The sequence below is a fragment of the Gadus chalcogrammus genome, chromosome 12 (genome assembly GCF_026213295.1).
Source record: "Gadus chalcogrammus isolate NIFS_2021 chromosome 12, NIFS_Gcha_1.0, whole genome shotgun sequence".
Classification (NCBI taxonomy): domain Eukaryota; kingdom Metazoa; phylum Chordata; class Actinopteri; order Gadiformes; family Gadidae; genus Gadus; species Gadus chalcogrammus.
The window spans coordinates 28435707-28453371 of record NC_079423.1 but is presented as its reverse complement, the minus strand read 5'-3'; the positions used below and the strand labels follow the sequence as shown (position 1 = coordinate 28453371).

The following is a 17665-nucleotide window of genomic DNA, read 5'->3' as shown; positions in this document are numbered from 1 at the left end:
TTGATGACATTTTATAAAAAACGTTAGTTTCTATGTGTCAAAAAGACCAAAACTGTTTTAAAACAGATCTCAAATGTTTTGATGATTGTATGGGCATGGTGTCACTTCATAGGGCAGAGGGGTGTTCCACAAAGCCGGTTTTATCACATATCCGGGCAAATTAACCCAGGGTTTGCGGTAACCCTACGTTTTCCGTTCCAAAATGAACACGGTATGTTAGTTACTATAGCAACATATGCTCTGAATCAAACCTGGTCGGACCAGGTTTTCCGCGGGTTAAGTTGGAACATAACCCGGTTTTGGGGATTTAAAGCTGCGTTCACCGCAGATTCCATGTGTTCACAACTAGTAAATCCTCAACTAAGTCATAAAATCACATTGAAGCGCTTTGTGGCCACATACATAGTTCAGGCGTTCTCACGGCGACGTATGGCAGCAGGCGTCTTAGTGGCGACGAACTTATCCACACGTCGAGAGTAGACGTACATTTTGTCTGAATTTCCTTATGTACGTCGCCGTGACACCGTCGCCGGTGGACGGATCTTCCATGCCGTCGCCGTGACGTCGCTGCTGGTCTGTCGTCTGCAGTCCCAATCAATCCCATTCAATATTTCACACATTCCCACGGCGACGGAGGGTAGGCTGCTCCTTCGCCTCTTCCAGGGAATCCTTAGGTTTGGCACTATCCACTCGCCATACCTGGAAGAGGCGAAGGAGCAGCCTACCCTACGTCGCCGTGGGAACGTGTGAAATTTTGAATGGGATTGATTGGGACTGCAGACGAGAGACCAGCAGCGACGTCACGGCGACGGCATGGAAGATCCATCCACCGGCGGCGGTGTCACGGCGACGTACATAAGGAAATTCAGACAAAATGTACGTCTACTCTCGACGTGTGGATAAGTTCGTCGCCACTAAGACGCCTGCTACCCTACGTCGCCGTGAGAACGCCTGAACTAGAGAGAAGGCTATTTAAATATATTAAAGATTTGCGTGAGAATCTGTATCTCTCCAGCAAAAAGTCATCCAGATATAGCCGTGGTCTTATAAATCTCTCCCGGTGGATTGCACGAATAATTGGCGCTCCGGTATCAACAGGGCTCTCATCAAAAGGGCATGCCATTGTGAACACATGGAATCTGCGGTGAACGCAGCTTTAAATCCCCAAAACCGGGTTATGTTCCAAACTTAACCTGCACAAAACCTGGTCCGACCAGGTTTGATTCAGAGCATATGTTGCTATAGTAACTAACATACCGTGTTCATTTTGGAACGGCAACCCTAGGGTTACCGCAAACCCTGGGTTAATTTGCCCGGTTATGTGATAAAACCGGCTTTGTGGAATACCCCTCTGCCCTATGAAGTGACATCATGCCCATACAATCATCAAAACATTTTTGAGATCTGTTTTAAAACAGTTTGTCTTTTTGACACATAAAAACTAACGTCTTTTATAAAATGTCATCAACTTATTCATCAACAAGTCTTTGGATATATTAATATCAGAAAATAATGAAGAAAAGATTATATATATAGACTGGGAATCGAACCCCAGTCCCAACGGCGGCGGCGTGCATATCCTCTCCACGCGGCGGCGGCGTAGCTTCTCCACACGTTCATTTCACACGTTGTTATCCTTCTCCAGGGAATCCTGGCACTATCCACTCGCCATACAGTACGACCGTTTGATTGACGTACTTACTAGGGGTGTGACCGGGTACACGTGTACACGTGTAACCGGTTAGTAAATCATAACCGTTTAGGTTAACCGTTTAGGTTAACCGTTTAGGTTATCAGTAAACGAAAACCGAAAAAAATTATAATTTTATCAAAAATAACATAGGCTACTATTTATTTAGCGATTAATAAGCTACAAATGTTCCACTTGGACAACATTAAGGAGCTAATAAATGCATGCGATAAGTGTTGGGTAACTGAACACCGGGCATAGGCTACGTCATGTAACGTGGCCACTGAGTCACATGTGTAACGTAACAGCCAATCAGCATTCAACCGTCAAACTCAGTGCAGTGCAGTCCTGGATGAACTGCAGCTTGGAGGAGAAAGTGAATGTTGCCGTTTGCGTCTCCCGGAGCTCTATATATAATATAATAGTATATAAAATAATATTTGTATATCACGGCCAAAAGCTCTGTGCGCCTCCGGATGGCCGTAGCGCGGGGAGCTCTCATAGGGATTGGGCTTCTCTGGGTTTGTTTACCGGCGTTGCTATGTTTCCGGTCTTGTGTGTTCCAACGGTTTATTAGGTAGGCCTATCTAATAAATCTCTGTCTATTCAATACTTCATTCACTGCCTCTTCCGTGGTCATTACAATATTATGAATATACTGCATACATTAATATGAACATATCTCAAATTATCCCACAATACAAGTCCTCATATTTTCTGCGTGGGCCGATATGAATATACTGCGGGTCCTCCGACGTCTCTCCCTCTTCCACAAAAGTGCGTCGTTGTCCAGTTCGCCCTGTCGCTGCTTATTTTCCCGATAATGACCGGCGTTCTATACATTATCCCTTAGCTTACATATATATTTAGCAGAGTAGGCCTAAGTAACAAATGTGTACAAAGTTACACATGTATGAAACCGGGCTCGGGCTCATAATTACAGTTAATGTGTAGGGCCGGGCTCAGACAGAACGCGCACGGGCTCGGGCCGGGTCGGGCTTGATTTTCTGGGCCCGATCTAAACTCTACCCTCCATTGGTCGTGTGTTGCCAGTGTGTGTCTGCGGTCCACTTAAAAAAAAAACGGTTAACCGTGTGCACGAAAAAAAAGGGGTTGTGTAACCGTTTACAATTTTTTGTAACCGTTCACACCCCTAGTACTTAATGTCCAATGCTACTCGGTGGTTCTGGAAATCATTGGCTGGAGTTTTTCGAGCCCTGCCCGTTCCACAGATGATTGACTTGTTTAATTTTCATGTCAGTACTTCTGACTCAGTGGCTGTAAGTGGATTATGATAAGGATTTCAAGTATTTTTGCAAAAATGGCCAAAAAAGAGAATTCCATAACCCAACCTTTAATTAGCAAGGAAGAAATCTTGAGAAGGAACGCAGAGTGGGGGATCCCTCCTTCCAGGGATGATCAGAAGTGTAATGGGTGCAACAATTGACGTACAAACATGCATACATTCAGGCAAAACAAGTTGAAATGAAGTGCACAAGTGAATGTGCCACCATGACGCCTGAAGCTGAGATGTTGAATCTGCGTCCCCTACAACACCGTCCCCTGGACCCCAGAATAAACCTGTTTCTGACCCGTCTCCTCACTGCCCTATCCGCCAGGCGTGTGCACCCTGGAGACTCCCTTCTCCATCGTGATGGAGTACATGCCCAACGGCAACCTGCTGGACTACCTGAGGGAGTGCGACCGTGAGGAGACGAACGCTGTGGTGCTGCTCTACATGGCCACGCAGATCTCCTCCGCCATGGAGTACCTGGAGAAGAAGAACTTCATACACGGGTGAGGCCTTGTGTGTGTGTGTGTGTGTGTGTGTGTGTGTGTGTGTGTGTGTGTGTGTGTGTGTGTGTGTGTGTGTGTGTGTGTGTGTGTGTGTGTGTGTGTGTGTGTGTGTGTGTGTGTGTGTGTGTGTGTGTGTTGCCAGGTGAATGCTTTTATCCAAAGCATTGGGTTGCCTCAGTGGGAAATAAATCTCATCCTAAATCATACTGCGGGGCGCCTCGGTGGTTCAACGATTAAACCTTTGCTACATGTACTCCGTTCTCTCTCTCCCTCCCATACCTTCCTGTCTGTTTAAAAAATAAATCTTTAATAAATCATATTGTGAGGCGGTTGTCTGCATCACAATATCCACCGAAATCGAAGTATTTGAGTTTTGGACTTCATTTGAATATCTAAGTACCGTAATTTTCGGACTATAAGCCGCGCCTTTTTCCCCATTTTTCGAGTCTGCGGCTTATATAACGGTGCGGCTAATCTATGGATTTTACAGGTTACAGACGAGTCCACCGACTTTAACTCTATGGGCTCTATGACCGGTCCGCGCCCCGCCACCAGTGGCGGGCTCCAGCAGGAAACGCTGGAAGTAGTAGTGGGGACAGAAAATGCAGCTGCAATAGTTTGCTGACCTGCAATAGGTTTCATCTTTTTCTTTGGTGGCATTTTTGCGTTCTCTCTTCTCTGCCTGTTTCTCGAGAAAAACGGGATCTCGTTGGAAGCGCGATGTATGCGCAGGCGCCGTTTGGGCATAACAATATGGCGGCTGCCGTTCAATATAGTTTTCATCACCACCACCCGATTATGTTTCATTTATTTCATCACAGCACGTCCCCTAAACGTTACAACATAATCGACACGAATGAGCACAGCATCGAGCAGTGGAAACGTGGGTTTATTTACTATGAAGTTCGTATTTTTAATTGTTGAAATGAAATCAGCGGTGACGAGCTAGTTGTTTTGGTAGCGGCTAAATTAGCATGTCGCGATACTTTGTACAGGGGATCACGTCTGCGCCGAGTAGATGCGCAGAGGGTTGAAACAGATCTTGTCCGGTCTGCTCACAATAAGGTTTCTTTGGCCAGTTACTGTGATTAAACACGAGTTGTTTAATGTTCACAATGTATCGTTTTTCATGGGGAAAATGAGATGCGTCCCCGGGACGCATGGATAGTGAGTTTAGTGCATCCTTTCAGATTTTAATGTGTCAGGGACGCAGGACGCGTACCTAGCAACATTACTGCATCCGCGGCTTATAGTCCAGTGCGGCTTATCTATGTACACATCATTCAATTTAGCTGCTGCGGCTTATACTCAGGTGCGCCTTATAGTGCGGAAAATACGGTAGATATTTAATGTTTTATTTTTTAAAAAACGTGATCCCTCTTCCACATGACCCAGCCTGCACCTCCACCGCGCTCACCGTGTCAACGCTCTTTTCCCCCCAGGGACCTGGCTGCCAGGAACTGCCTGGTGGGGGAGAACCACGTGGTGAAGGTGGCGGACTTCGGCCTGAGCCGGCTGATGACCGGGGACACCTACACGGCCCACGCCGGCGCCAAGTTCCCCATCAATTGGAGCGCGCCCGAGGGCCTGGAAAACAGCACCTTCTCCATCAAGTCTGACGTGTGGGGTGAGTCAGCCGGAGAACTCACGCAGCACCTCACCTCAGGGCTGTGCGATATGATGATATATTTCGTGTGACGAAATAAAAACGTCTATCGTTACATATTATGCTCTATCCTTTATTTCGTCTTCACACTCTTTACGGTAATTCTTTTCGGCATTTGGACGACGCTTTACGTTCTTCCACACATGAAGGCAACACAAACAAACATGGAGGAGAGTGAACGTGACACAGAACGGGGTAATACCGAACAGGAGAAGGACTCCGACCAGCCAAGACTAAACGAGGAGTTCGTACCTAAAAGAGGGGCTACTTCTGTTGCATGGACGTGGTTTGGGTATGAAAAGTCTAATGCGGACCAGAAAACCGTACTTTGCAAAGTATGCCGCAGACCGGTCCCCTCATCAGACTCAAACACCACTAACCTCTTATACCACCGGCGCAAGAATCATGTCACAGTACGGAGAGAGTCTACGGATGATATATTTATTTTGTTTATTTTGCGCCACTTTGGTTGTTTTCATGTAATCCTGCTATAAATCAAACTTGAAAGTGTTCCATGTTTACATTTGGTATTCTATATACCAATATTTATGTTAGGCCTGTATTCATTTTTGTTTGATGCTACAACTCAAACAGTTCTACTGTTAGAATAATATATAGTTGGTTTTGATATTTTTGACCATATTCACATTGTTGGCCTATATTTTGTTTGCGACTATAGTTTGTTTTTTCTATTTACCTTTTTACATTAATATTTTATATTTTTCACAATTTGCACAAATGTTCTAAATAAAAGGAGAAAAATATCATGAGTAAATTACCTTTTATTTGTCGAGTATATAATACGAAATATTTATACTATTTATTCATTGAATTTACAGAAAAAGTGCTATATCGTGATATAGATCGTTATCGGGATAATGAATGACCTATATCGGGACATGATATTTTGGTCATATCGCACAGCCCTACCTCACCCCAGAGTGCTTCTCCTTTTCCGCTGTGCCCAGGGCTTCTCATTTTTAATGGAGTTATTTTTCATTTGTGTCCACTGCAGCGTTCGGGGTGCTGCTCTGGGAGATCACAACCTACGGCAAGTCTCCGTACCCCGGGATGGACCGGTCCCAGGTGTACGACCTGCTGGAGAAAGGCTATCGCATGAAGCAGCCTGAGGGCTGCCCCCCTAAAGTCTACGAGCTCATGTGGGCCTGTGAGTAGCGGCATGACGTTCCACCTGCACACCGTTCAACCCTGTCAAAGTTAGACGGATACTGGTCTGTCTTGTAACAGTGATTATATGACACTGCGTGTCATATAATTATTCAACTATTAAAGAGATGGAGAATAACAGTTGTAGTCATGGTAAAACATTAAACACAGATCCATGTTATTTCTATAAAGACATTTTACATTTACTTTTACGTTTAGGGCATTTAGCAGACGCTTTTATCCAAAGTGACTTTCGTAAATTTGGCAGAAACATTTTTCCTATGAATTTTCCTATGAATTGAATGATGTGGCCTTACGTTTTTATCCTTCCCATATGTCGTTGATCATTGGCACTATCTTAAGGCCGATATATGCTCTGTTTTAGACGTAACGCGTAAGCACGTAAGATACATAACCCCCCCTTGCGCGGAAAAATATCCCCCCTTACGTGCTTAAGTGCGTCGCCCAAAATTCCTGACTATGCGACTAAAACACTACGGCCCTACGCAGCTCGCAAAGACTGTGATTGGCCAGCTAACCACATCCTTTCAGGAGTCTCACATTTCCGGTTTTACAGCATAATAGCGCCATTTTTAAAAGGCCGTGAAGACCGCTAACATCAACTTAGCTACTGCTACTCTCGTCGAAAATACTGGAAGTGCATAAATATAAACAAGCCAGCGATTTCCACTTCCACGCCCACAGATTCGTTCGTTGCTCCCCCTACTGTTCTGGCGGAGAATGCCCTTGCAGCACGCGCAATCATTAAGGAACCTTAAAGGATCCGTAAATCAAAACTTGTCTAAAACAAGTCCCTTGTGTAAATTACGTGCTTACGTCTCTGCGTCTAAAACGACCCTAAATCGGCCTTCAGATGTTGTTGTTGTTGTTTTAACGTGGATGTTTGGTGGGCCTTTTATCCACACCAGGCTGGCAGTGGAACCCGTTGGAACGGCCTTCGTTTGCTGAGATCCATCAGGCCTTTGAGACCATGTACCATGATTGCCGCATATCTGAAGGTAAACTCATACACACAGCTAACCTCTCTAGATCCCATGGTTCGGCAAGACGTGTGACATCAACCAGGACTCAAGTCTTCTTGAGATTATATGATATTGATTATTTCTATATTTACCCACCACTATGCTTGGATATCGAAACACTGTCCAGACAGGGCAGAGATTGAGTCAAGACTGGCCTCTTCCCGTAAAAGTTCTTCTGGGGAAGAGGGCATGCAGGGACTGATGATGAATGAAGACCTGATTTAGCTGTGATGCTAAATTAGTCCTGTGAGACCCAGAGTCTCCATAATGCAGACAGCGTAGCTCTAATTAGTAGTAGAAGTCATAATTGTACATTGTTTTCTAGATTGAGCAGGTGGGTGGGACTCGGGTATCGTCTGGAGTCTGCTGTGTTGCATATCCCAATACTGCTGTGCATGGTACTCCTGATTTAAGATGCGCTGGGGGGAAAATACACATATTTCCCCGAGGTCTTTAGTCATTACAGTGGCAGGAAATAATGTAGTGGTGGGCCTGGAGATTGGAGATTCAAATGCGTGGAGCGGAACGATGGGTATCATCACTAATAAAAAATAATGACATAATGACAATTAGAATTAGGGCCTTTAGCAGACGCTTTTATCCAAAGCGACATACATCGGTTAATACACACATTGACACACCGACGGCAGAGTCAACCATGCGCTGGATGACTCTGGAGCTGGGTATCGAATTAGCAACCTTTCGGTTACGAGACAACTGCTCTACCTCCTGAGCTAAGCCGACCCCCATAATGTTGATGGGGGAGTTTGGATAAAGTAAGAGACGGATTTGTGTCTGACTCACTCATACTGTAATGCATGCATCTGCATCTGGGTTCCTAGAATTGCATAATTCTTGTCCTGCCAGGGATTAGCCGTGTGTCGTCGTGTCGCCACATCAAAACAAAGCAAACATTAGGTAGGCTGATTATAATTTTTTTATATTATAGCCCACAATTTCATCTGAACCCACTGGGTGGAAGTGGCTCAGGGGGAAGAGCCGGTTGTCTGGCAACCGGAGGGTTGCTGGTTCGATCCCCGGCTCCTCCATAATTGATGAGGTGTACCTCCCTTAGCAATACACCTAACCATAACTGCTCCTAAAGAGCAGCCATGCAAGTGCCTTGCATGGCTGACACCGCCGTCGGTGTATGAATGCGTTAGTCAGTGGGTGGATGTTATATCTGTTAATAATTGTAAAGTGATTAGTTTAGTTTAAACTTTGATTAGTTTAACGATTTTATGAACTACACATATTACCAAGGCTCATTCAACGGAAGTACAAATCAATAATTCACCTCATGAGATGACCTTTCACTCTCTCGGTCTGTAAAAGTTTTGACATAAACGGTCCCTAGCGCTTATAAATAAAGTTACGCAACATCCGTTCTGCTCCTAATGGAGATCAGGCGTTTGACAGGTTTACTCAATCTCAGGGCTTTTCCCCCTAAATGTTTCTCCCCCGGGCCAATCGTCTTCCTGTCTTACACAAGCCACAGTTGTAAATCATCGACCTCTGCATGAGTGCGCCACTGGCGCAGCATCAAATATTCCCCTCTATTTGCCTGAAATGTGTTATTCTTCCGTCCCTGTCACCCTGAGGATAGGGTGTCACTCTCTCAACAGCTTGCTGTTGAGAGAGTGAGGATCACGATGTAACTCTTCATAGAAAGGTCCACGCGTAGCCCTAGTGGCCGTGGCCTCTGCGTCTACCAAACAAGAGAAACAAACCTTGTTGAGAGCTTTATTTAACACGCAATAAACCCAAGGTGGACAGTGAACGTCTCTCTCAGCCTGAAGAGGGCCCGGCAGATCTGTCGACTGACCCCACCCTGTGGTCTTCTGCTCCTAGGTGTGGTCTCTCCACCGTGCTCGGGGTGGACGTCCGGTCGGGCTGCTCCCCGGCTCTCCCCCGCAAACAGCAGCCCCGGGACAAGTCTAGCGAGCAAGCCAAGACGAATGACAATATATTATGTATCTATATGGGGACCATCGTTTCAGTAAGTATTTGGGTTTACCTCTAGTGTTTAATCAATCAGTGTTTTGGCCAACAGTGCTTTCATGCCATTGTTACCTGAATCTGGTGGATTTTAATCGGCAATCGCAGTCTAGAAATCATCCAATAGTTGGATCTATCTTTCCAATGTGCTATTTCTAGATGCGTTTCCAAACTGGGGAAGATTATAGGAGAATCGATTGGGACACAGGGGTCAATTGAAGAGTTTGAGTTAAATGTTCTGTTTAATTATCTAGGCTCAAATAGAACAATAAGCATGATGAATAACACATTCATTATATTACTTATAACCCTTTTTAAGAGATTTAGTTGGGGAAATATGGTTGTCTTCATTTTTAACCACAGCAATTTGTTTTGGATGTGACTTGACTAACTTCAGTTCTCACCACAGCACACACTACACAAGGGGGGGGGGGATGAAACACACACACACACACACACACACACACACACACACACACACACACACACACACACACACACACACACACACACACACACACACACACACACACACACACACACACACACACACTGCAGATGTGAATCTAAACGGATGAAAATACAGCAGAGATGTTAACATATTAACTCATTCTATTGTACAAAATAAATTTTGTTTTTTATTTAATGCTCATGTGTATTACTGTGAAGTTCTCATCAGTGTTAAACCTATTGTAAATAATAAAGTCATTGCCAAATACCCTGTGGTTTTTGGAGTATTATTTTACTGTCCATCAACCGTTACATTTATAGCCACACCTCTGTTGTGAAATATGTTCGAGGTAAAAGCGAAGTTCATCCCACGGTTGCCATTATGAGAACCATCTTTTCTCTTCAAATATGTATGTGGATTAATAAAACATCAGGGCAATGTCCTGACTCCGGCGATGGCCACCACTGGATTGCTGTTTGGTTGGGTTGGATGATCGCGCGCCCCACACCATATCCGACTCCTCCCCGAGCGCAGTTCAGTGTAAAGATGGCGTCCATCATGGAGGGGCCGCTGAGTAAGTGGACTAACGTCATGAAAGGTTGCCAGTATCGTTGGTTTGTGTTGGATTACAATGCCGGCTTGCTGTCATACTACACGGTATGTACCTCTTCTTGTTTTCAAATCGTCGCATAGAATAGTATAACCTGTTTAAGTCTAAACTGATGATCAAACCTAAGTCTAATAAAGGGCCTAGTGTTGGTCAGGAGTTGGAAGTCTCAGCTGGCAGAAAGAGGCGGGGATAGATTGTGACGGATTCCACGTTTGACCAATTGTATCGGCGCCTGAGGACCAGCTGGCCAATCAGATTATGTTATTTTCAGTGCTTCCTCCTTTCATGATTCCTGAGTACAGCTAGCAAAGCTAGTAGCAAAGACCTCAGCCAGGATACCGCTTGACATTCCTACTCCTTGAATGGAATCTGGGGTTTGTAAATACCTTCACAGTGTCTTATCATGCGTGGTTGTTTTAAGCCATTTGTTAGCAATGCATGTCCGCATTGGCCCATCCTGCAAGCAAGCAAGTAACCAATTCTCCCGAATCTGCTTAGAGAAGCAAGCTAGATGATGCTAACGTGACAGCGTTGACAGAGACTGTCAGCGCTGACTTGTTTGCTATTTAAAAAAGGGAGGGTTGACTGACAGTGTATACTATACATACAACTATGTATGAATCAGACTAATGCTTAATATCACAATTCGGACAGGGGACGAGGTAGCTGTGAATGAATATTGTCAGAGCAACTGGAAGCATGAGTGTGATTATCTCTTTGACATTAGCTGTATTCCCATCATGGGAGCCTAACCAATTCCCTTTACATTCTATTTTACATTCTTACGTTTTTTCTAGCCTTAGATCAACTATCCGCATTGTCGATATGCGTGAGTTTTTATTTGGGAAAGAATAAAGGGGTGCACACCATCTCCAAATCAATGCAGGACAAACGGGTATTATTGCTTCGTTGCTTATACGTTCTAGTTCAACTTCAAAGTTGTTAGTGCCTTTTTTAAAGACCAGAGGGGTGTTCCACGAACGGAGGTTTAACAAACACTGAGTTAACGCTGAACTCTAGGTTGATTGACCCTGGGCCGACCAACCCAGAGTTTTCGGTTCCACAGCAGCGGTTATGCATTAGTTCAATCAACTCGGGGTTGGTTAACACAGGGTTGTGCGCGTCCACGCCAAACTTAAAAAGACGTGATGTATGGATCATGGAAACCCTGATCGATATGGCGAAACGGGCCGCTTATTTCAATGAAATGGAACCCCAGGTTCTCCTGGAGAGCTATGACGAGGAGAAGGACATTATCACAAGAAAAGGGAACGCTAAAACCTCTGGAACCCGGAGAACCAAAGCCTGGCAGCGGATCGCTGACCGCGTAAATGTGTTAGTTACACGTCAAAAGCATGATCCTTAATATTTGAGCCATGAATATATAAATATCCCAGTTAAGCATTCTTAAAGATCCTACCACATAACCCCTTTCTTCTAAAACAATATGTACTCCGATTGCTTCCAAGCGGTCAGAGGATCAAGTATAAAAATGAAGTATAAAAAACATACAAACTGGTAAGCTTTTCCCACCATCGTATTGGTATAAATTTAAATAAGCCATTTTTTTAAGCCAATCGTGAAAAGGCCGACAGTCGGCAGACTGGATCTGGCCCTCAAATTGTCTTGACCCCGGTGGAGGAGCTGTTAATAAACATAAATTCAGGGCGCCCTGGCATGGAGGGGGTACCTGGAGGTACCTACCACCTCAGAGAGTCATGGGCCATACCCCACACTGGTTGAATGTAGGTTTTTGTGTTTTCTTGTATTTTAGATTTTTTTTGCCTTCGAAGTAACACATGCAAACCGTGTGCTTGCCACAGCGCATACTATTCCAAATGTTTCTTTTTTGGTAACTGGGTAGAAAACCTAAAAGTGACAATTCATCAACTTCACAGATCAAGATGGATCAGTGCTTGTATGAAGCCGCCGGCTACGATCGAACATTCTCCAGTGGATGCAAGTCCGTTAGGACTATTTTATACTTTATGTTGTAAATGCCTCTCGGCATAGTACTCAGACAATATTGCTCTTTGTATGATAGGAGGCCGATACAAATCTTGGATGGGTCATCTGAAACGACTGTGATGTGCTCAGCATCTCCAGCATTATAGCCTAGATAAAACTACCATTTGAAAAAAACGGAGGGCTACGCAAATAGTCTGGAGTGAACTGAGGCCAGGTCCTCGATTGGTAGTGTTGGCTATGTAAGGCTATTTAAATATATTAAAGATTTGCGCGAGAATCTATATCTCTCCACTCCAGCAAAAAGTCATCCAATATGCCAAGATGTCGAGCCGTGGTCTTATCAATCGCTCCTGGTGGATTGCACGTATAAATTGTGCTCTGATATCAGCAGTTCTCTCATCAAAAGGGCATGCCATTGTGAACACATGAAATCTGCGGTGAACGCCGGTTGAAATACCCAAAACCGGGTTATGTTTCAAACTTAACCTGCGCAAAACCTGGTCCGACCAGGTTTGATTCAGAGCATATGTTGCTATAGCAACTAACATACCGTGATCCTTTTGGAACGGAAAACCTAGGGTTACAGCAAACCCTGGGTTAATTTACCCGGTTATGTGATAAAACCGGCTTTGTGGAACACCCCACAGGTTTCATCAGGCATGTTTTGGACGGGTGCATACATACGTATTTGGATAATGACAACAAAATCTGATCCAAACCATAATATTAATTGATTTAATTTGAAACAATACTAGAGAAACGACTTAATGAACAAAACTTTACTCAGCAGTGAATACGACTAATCGAATGAAGCCAAACACATTTCATCACATTATTATGGATTGATACTGACATTGTTTGTCTTCGATCCTCTGATTGTTTCCTGTTTGCAGTCTAAGGACAAGATGATGCGAGGCTCAAGAAGAGGCTGTGTTCGTCTCAGGGTAAGAAACACAGGATACACTACATGGAATGCTTCTGAGAGATTGGCCAGAGTGGTAAATGTGACAGCCTTGACTGAGCTGATGACCTGATAACTGCTCTTGGGTGACAAAGTTATTTTGGCCTAACCCAATATGGACATTATTTAACATTGTTCCAGGCGGTGAAATAATAATAATAGATTTAATTTATAACGCCCTTTACATCAACTTAATGACCTCAAAGTGCTACAATATACATTAAAAGAAATACAACATAAGACTAACTAGATTAAAAAGAAAAATAACAGTGAAAAAAATACTAATTTAAAATGGCAGTTTAGCCATAAAGAAATGTTTAGAAATGTTGGTTATTAACATGGAAACATGAAATATGATGAAATATGAAAATTCCAAAGCCTGGATCTCTTTCTCTTTTTTATTAGAAACACAACTGAAGTATTATCCCAGCTATTGCTCTAACAATAACTATGAAGCCACTATTGTTCAATGTTCTTTAAACATGATAGGAATAATTTATTAAGGATTAATTTATACACCATTGTAGTTCTTCATTCTATTACTTCTCCCTCAAAATATATGGTACGGCCTATGTCCACTACTATCTTCTTGCTTTGTCATACAGTCGATTTGCAGAGTCAAAGTAGGCTATTCCATGAGTAATTATGAGGCCAATGCATAACAACAATGCACTTGCTTCTTTGATATGATGCATTGCCAAGTAGAGCAGAATACTACAGTGATGGTAATCACTGGAGGAATCATGAGGGATGGGTATCGATTTGCGATGGCTACAGTTCTTGAAGGACGTCCAATTCAATTAATGCTTTCTTTGTGTGTGCAATGTTGTCCACGACTGCTGGTTTTGGTGACACAATCTAAGTAACATGTCTAGTTTAGCGGAAATTTGATGGAGTGTGAATAAGTTATGTTTAATTTCATGTAATTTTTAAGAAGAAAAAATCATACCGTTTTCCTATAACTCATTAATATTACCATATACAGGTTTGGCCACTAGATGGCAGCAATTGATTCAGAATCAGTTGTTTTTAAAGTTATATCTTGTTTTTGTGTTCCCTGTACAATAAAATATAACCTCTTCAACCATTTCTGAAATGGTTAGACCTATTAAATGCATCATGGTTAAAAAGAAAACGTATCCGTTTTTTGGTTTTCTTTTAATTAAAGGCAGCCAGCACATTAGACTGCTCTCCAGTGTGTTTGCTAAACAAACAGTTGTGTACCAAACCACATTGAAATTAACGGAAAATGTAATGCTAGATTACATTTTACTACACCTTGCCTAAATACAACTTTCAAAGATGTCATGCTTTTCTAATATCCTGGAGGTTTTGTTTTTAGTGTGGTAATAGTAAGTCTGATAATTTTATGTTATCATCGCATAAAGTCACATTGTCATTGTGTGCTATGATTTTCCATTGACAAGTGGGTGTATGGTTTATGGCTGGAAGCCCTCCCTTGAATTTTGCTCCTGGAAAAACACCCAGTCATTGCTCACTAATTTGCAATGTCTTTTTTTTAAGTTGTCTGCCTTAAGTCTCCATTTGAAAATGACCAGTTGGTTTCTACCGGACATTATCAATGTTCTGCTGTTTTAAAATGTCAGTTAGACTAGAGCAGCTTGGTTTGGTAAGTTATTGTGGTTGTCTTCAACACCTAGTTGTCCACACGAGAATGTTGCGAAATATCAGTCTCATGGCAGAACATAACCTGTTCCTGCAAACCTTTCTGTCTCTACCTTTAAAATGAATAGGTTGTTTTTTGAGTGATGGGAGTTTTGATAAAAATGTAAAGAGTTGTTTCGTTTTACTTCATGCTCTTAATGATTTATTTATAATTAGAAAAGGCAATGCAATGCTAGCAAAAAATCATACAGAATGAGGCCACCTTATTGATTCCTGAAGCTTCATTCACTGTTGGCAAATGTAACATATACACTGCTATATTTGGGCTGAATCTGCATGGCAATCACATCACTGCTACAAGATAACACACTTATTTCTAATGTTCGTATTACTACACTTCAGAGCGAGGGACACATTTGGTCTAATACAGGTTGACTTGGCAGGTCCGAAGCAGACACGCCCCATCTCTGTTGCTAGGTAGCAATGCCAAACCAGTTACTCAGCCTACCAGCAAGTGTGCTGTGGTTATTTTCCTGCTGTTGAGAGAGGGGGGGGGGGGAGATAGGGAGAGCAATATTGAGTTTGCTAAGAGACACAAAAGGGATTTGCAGACAGGGATGATGGTCGAGTGAGGACAGGATGGAGAGGGGAAACGGATTCAAGCATGTGACGTGTCCCCCTCACTCTGCCTTTATCTCTCCCCCTCCCTCGCTCTGCCTCTTTCCTGCGCTGATTATCCTAGGGCGCTGTAATCGGCATTGATGACGAGGACGACAGCACATTCACCATCACCGTGGACCAAAAGACTTTCCATTTCCAAGGTGAGTTTTGGCTCTTCTCTTCCATTCAGCGGTGCAAAATGGTTCCCGTTACTTCCTCTGCTTGCATGGCCAGTGACCCTTCCTCTCACTGCCAATGCTGTACAGTACATCCATCACTACTGATCGAATGCGTTCTCTCGCTCGCTCGCTCTTTCTCTCTTCTCCCTCCCTCTCTCTCTCGCTCTCTCTCTCTCTCTCTCTCTCTCTCTCTCTCTCTCTCTCTCTCTCTCTCTCTCTCTCTCTTCCCCCCCCACCCTCACCCCCCTCCATGCTGAGGAGTACTGCTGTTGTGTCTGGAGACACATCCGCGCGGGCACACGCGAAGCCGCACACACGCAGCCACACACTCTCAGCCCCACGCACGCACACACACACACGCGCACAGTGTCAATGTGGGCATGGTCGTCATCGGAGCTGATTTTAGCTTCTCCGTCACCGGCGTCTCCCTCTGTTTACGGGAACTTTAGCGGCATGCGGTAGCCCTCCGCGCGTTACAACGGAGCCGTGACATTTGTTTTTTTCTGCCGGGAGGAGTGGGGAGATTTTTCTGGAATAGCGTCCGGCGAGGCTTCTCGTCCTGGCTCGCGGAGGAGGAGGAGGAGGCAGAAGAGGTCCGCTTGCGTTTCTCGCGTCGGGTTTTTCCCTCTGGGGATGTGAAAGGAATACTGCTGAGCTGGATGCCATGTTATCTCCTGTGGTGGTCACTGCGGCCCATGCTGTCTGATCATTGCTGAGCCTCCGCTCGTATAGCAACCGTCTGCCGTCCTCCGACCGTCTGTCCGTCTGACCGTCCCTCTGTCCCCTGACCACCTCCCAAACCGCCTCCCCTCCTTGTCTCCCCCCGCCCTCCCTCGGTTCCTTTGACAGGGAGTTGGCCAGGCCAGCCTGCCCGCCACGGACTCCCTTCTCCCGCTGCACACCAGGTCTTAAACTAACTCCTCCACCCATCTCTTTCGCATCCCTGCATCAGTGTCCATTTACTCCATCGCCTCCACCACCTACTCACCTCCTCCCTCCCACCCACCCACCGGCCCGGCCATCTCCACCATCCCTCTCTCACTTCCAGCCTCCCTCAGCACCACCACCATCTCTGGTCACCAGATCCAGTCTGTGTGGGCCCCCCCGCCCCTCTCACTGCTACCTCCATGCCCTCTCCCATGTCTGTGTTCCGAAGCTGTATGCTGTGGTTCTACAAACGAAAGGGTAAGGAGGCGTCGCATGCTCAGGGTGCATGCTACTCCTGGGCGGTTGCCCTGACGATGAAGGAGGACAGGGCAGGAAAGGGGGAGCGCCATTGGCCAACCCCACTGGAATGTTTACTAAGGCGCTCCATCTACGATGCGTGTGAGTTCTGGGGCAGTTTGACTGGAGTATTAGCCTGTAGCTCTATGGGATGCTATGAGGCTAATAGGGCTGTTGAGCTGTTGGTTTTCTTACATCTGTTTTAGTCATGCTCCATGTGATGGACGTCTGTTTATTTATGAGCTTAAGCTAAATTACGTGTTGATCAGCTGATTATGAGGAAGGAGGTTTGTTTTGGTTTTAGATAACAGTTGGTTCCATTCCAATACCAATGTTTGGTTTTACTTCTGCGTTGATGCATAACTGTCTCGTTGTTGTCCTGTATTTATGATCAGCTGATGACACAGGTCTGCATGAAGTCAGTCCTGAAGATTTATTTGTTGAGCGTTTCCTGTGTGGTGCCAGTTTGTCCCATTAGTAATGCATAGCCATTTCAGCCAATACTGGATCAAATAATGAGTGTGTAGGACTACTTTCAATTTCTATATCCATCGCCTCTGTTTCTTATGGAATGCTTGCATGCTTCTTTATGGACCACATATTGGATTGTTGTGTTATTAAGACT

The 17665-nt window shown here is 44.5% G+C and overlaps 1 protein-coding gene across 2 annotated transcripts in view; it reads left to right on the top strand.

Moving 5' to 3' along the window:
• LOC130393609 (tyrosine-protein kinase ABL2-like) overlaps positions 1 to 17665 on the top strand; it is a 46098-nt gene that overhangs the window by 25271 nt on the left and 3162 nt on the right. The window contains exons 9-15 of one of the 2 annotated variants that reach the window (XR_008897115.1): positions 3310 to 3487; positions 4930 to 5114; positions 6169 to 6321; positions 7250 to 7339; positions 9215 to 10469; positions 13284 to 13334; positions 15720 to 15798. Coding sequence is in view for 1 of the 2 variants with exons in the window: in XM_056604301.1 (XP_056460276.1) it covers positions 3310 to 3487; positions 4930 to 5114; positions 6169 to 6321; positions 7250 to 7339; positions 9215 to 9362 (754 nt within the window). In the remaining variant the exon portion in view is untranslated. The remainder of the gene's footprint in view (positions 1 to 3309; positions 3488 to 4929; positions 5115 to 6168; positions 6322 to 7249; positions 7340 to 9214; positions 10470 to 13283; positions 13335 to 15719; positions 15799 to 17665) is intronic. The other variant, XM_056604301.1, reaches the window with a different exon arrangement.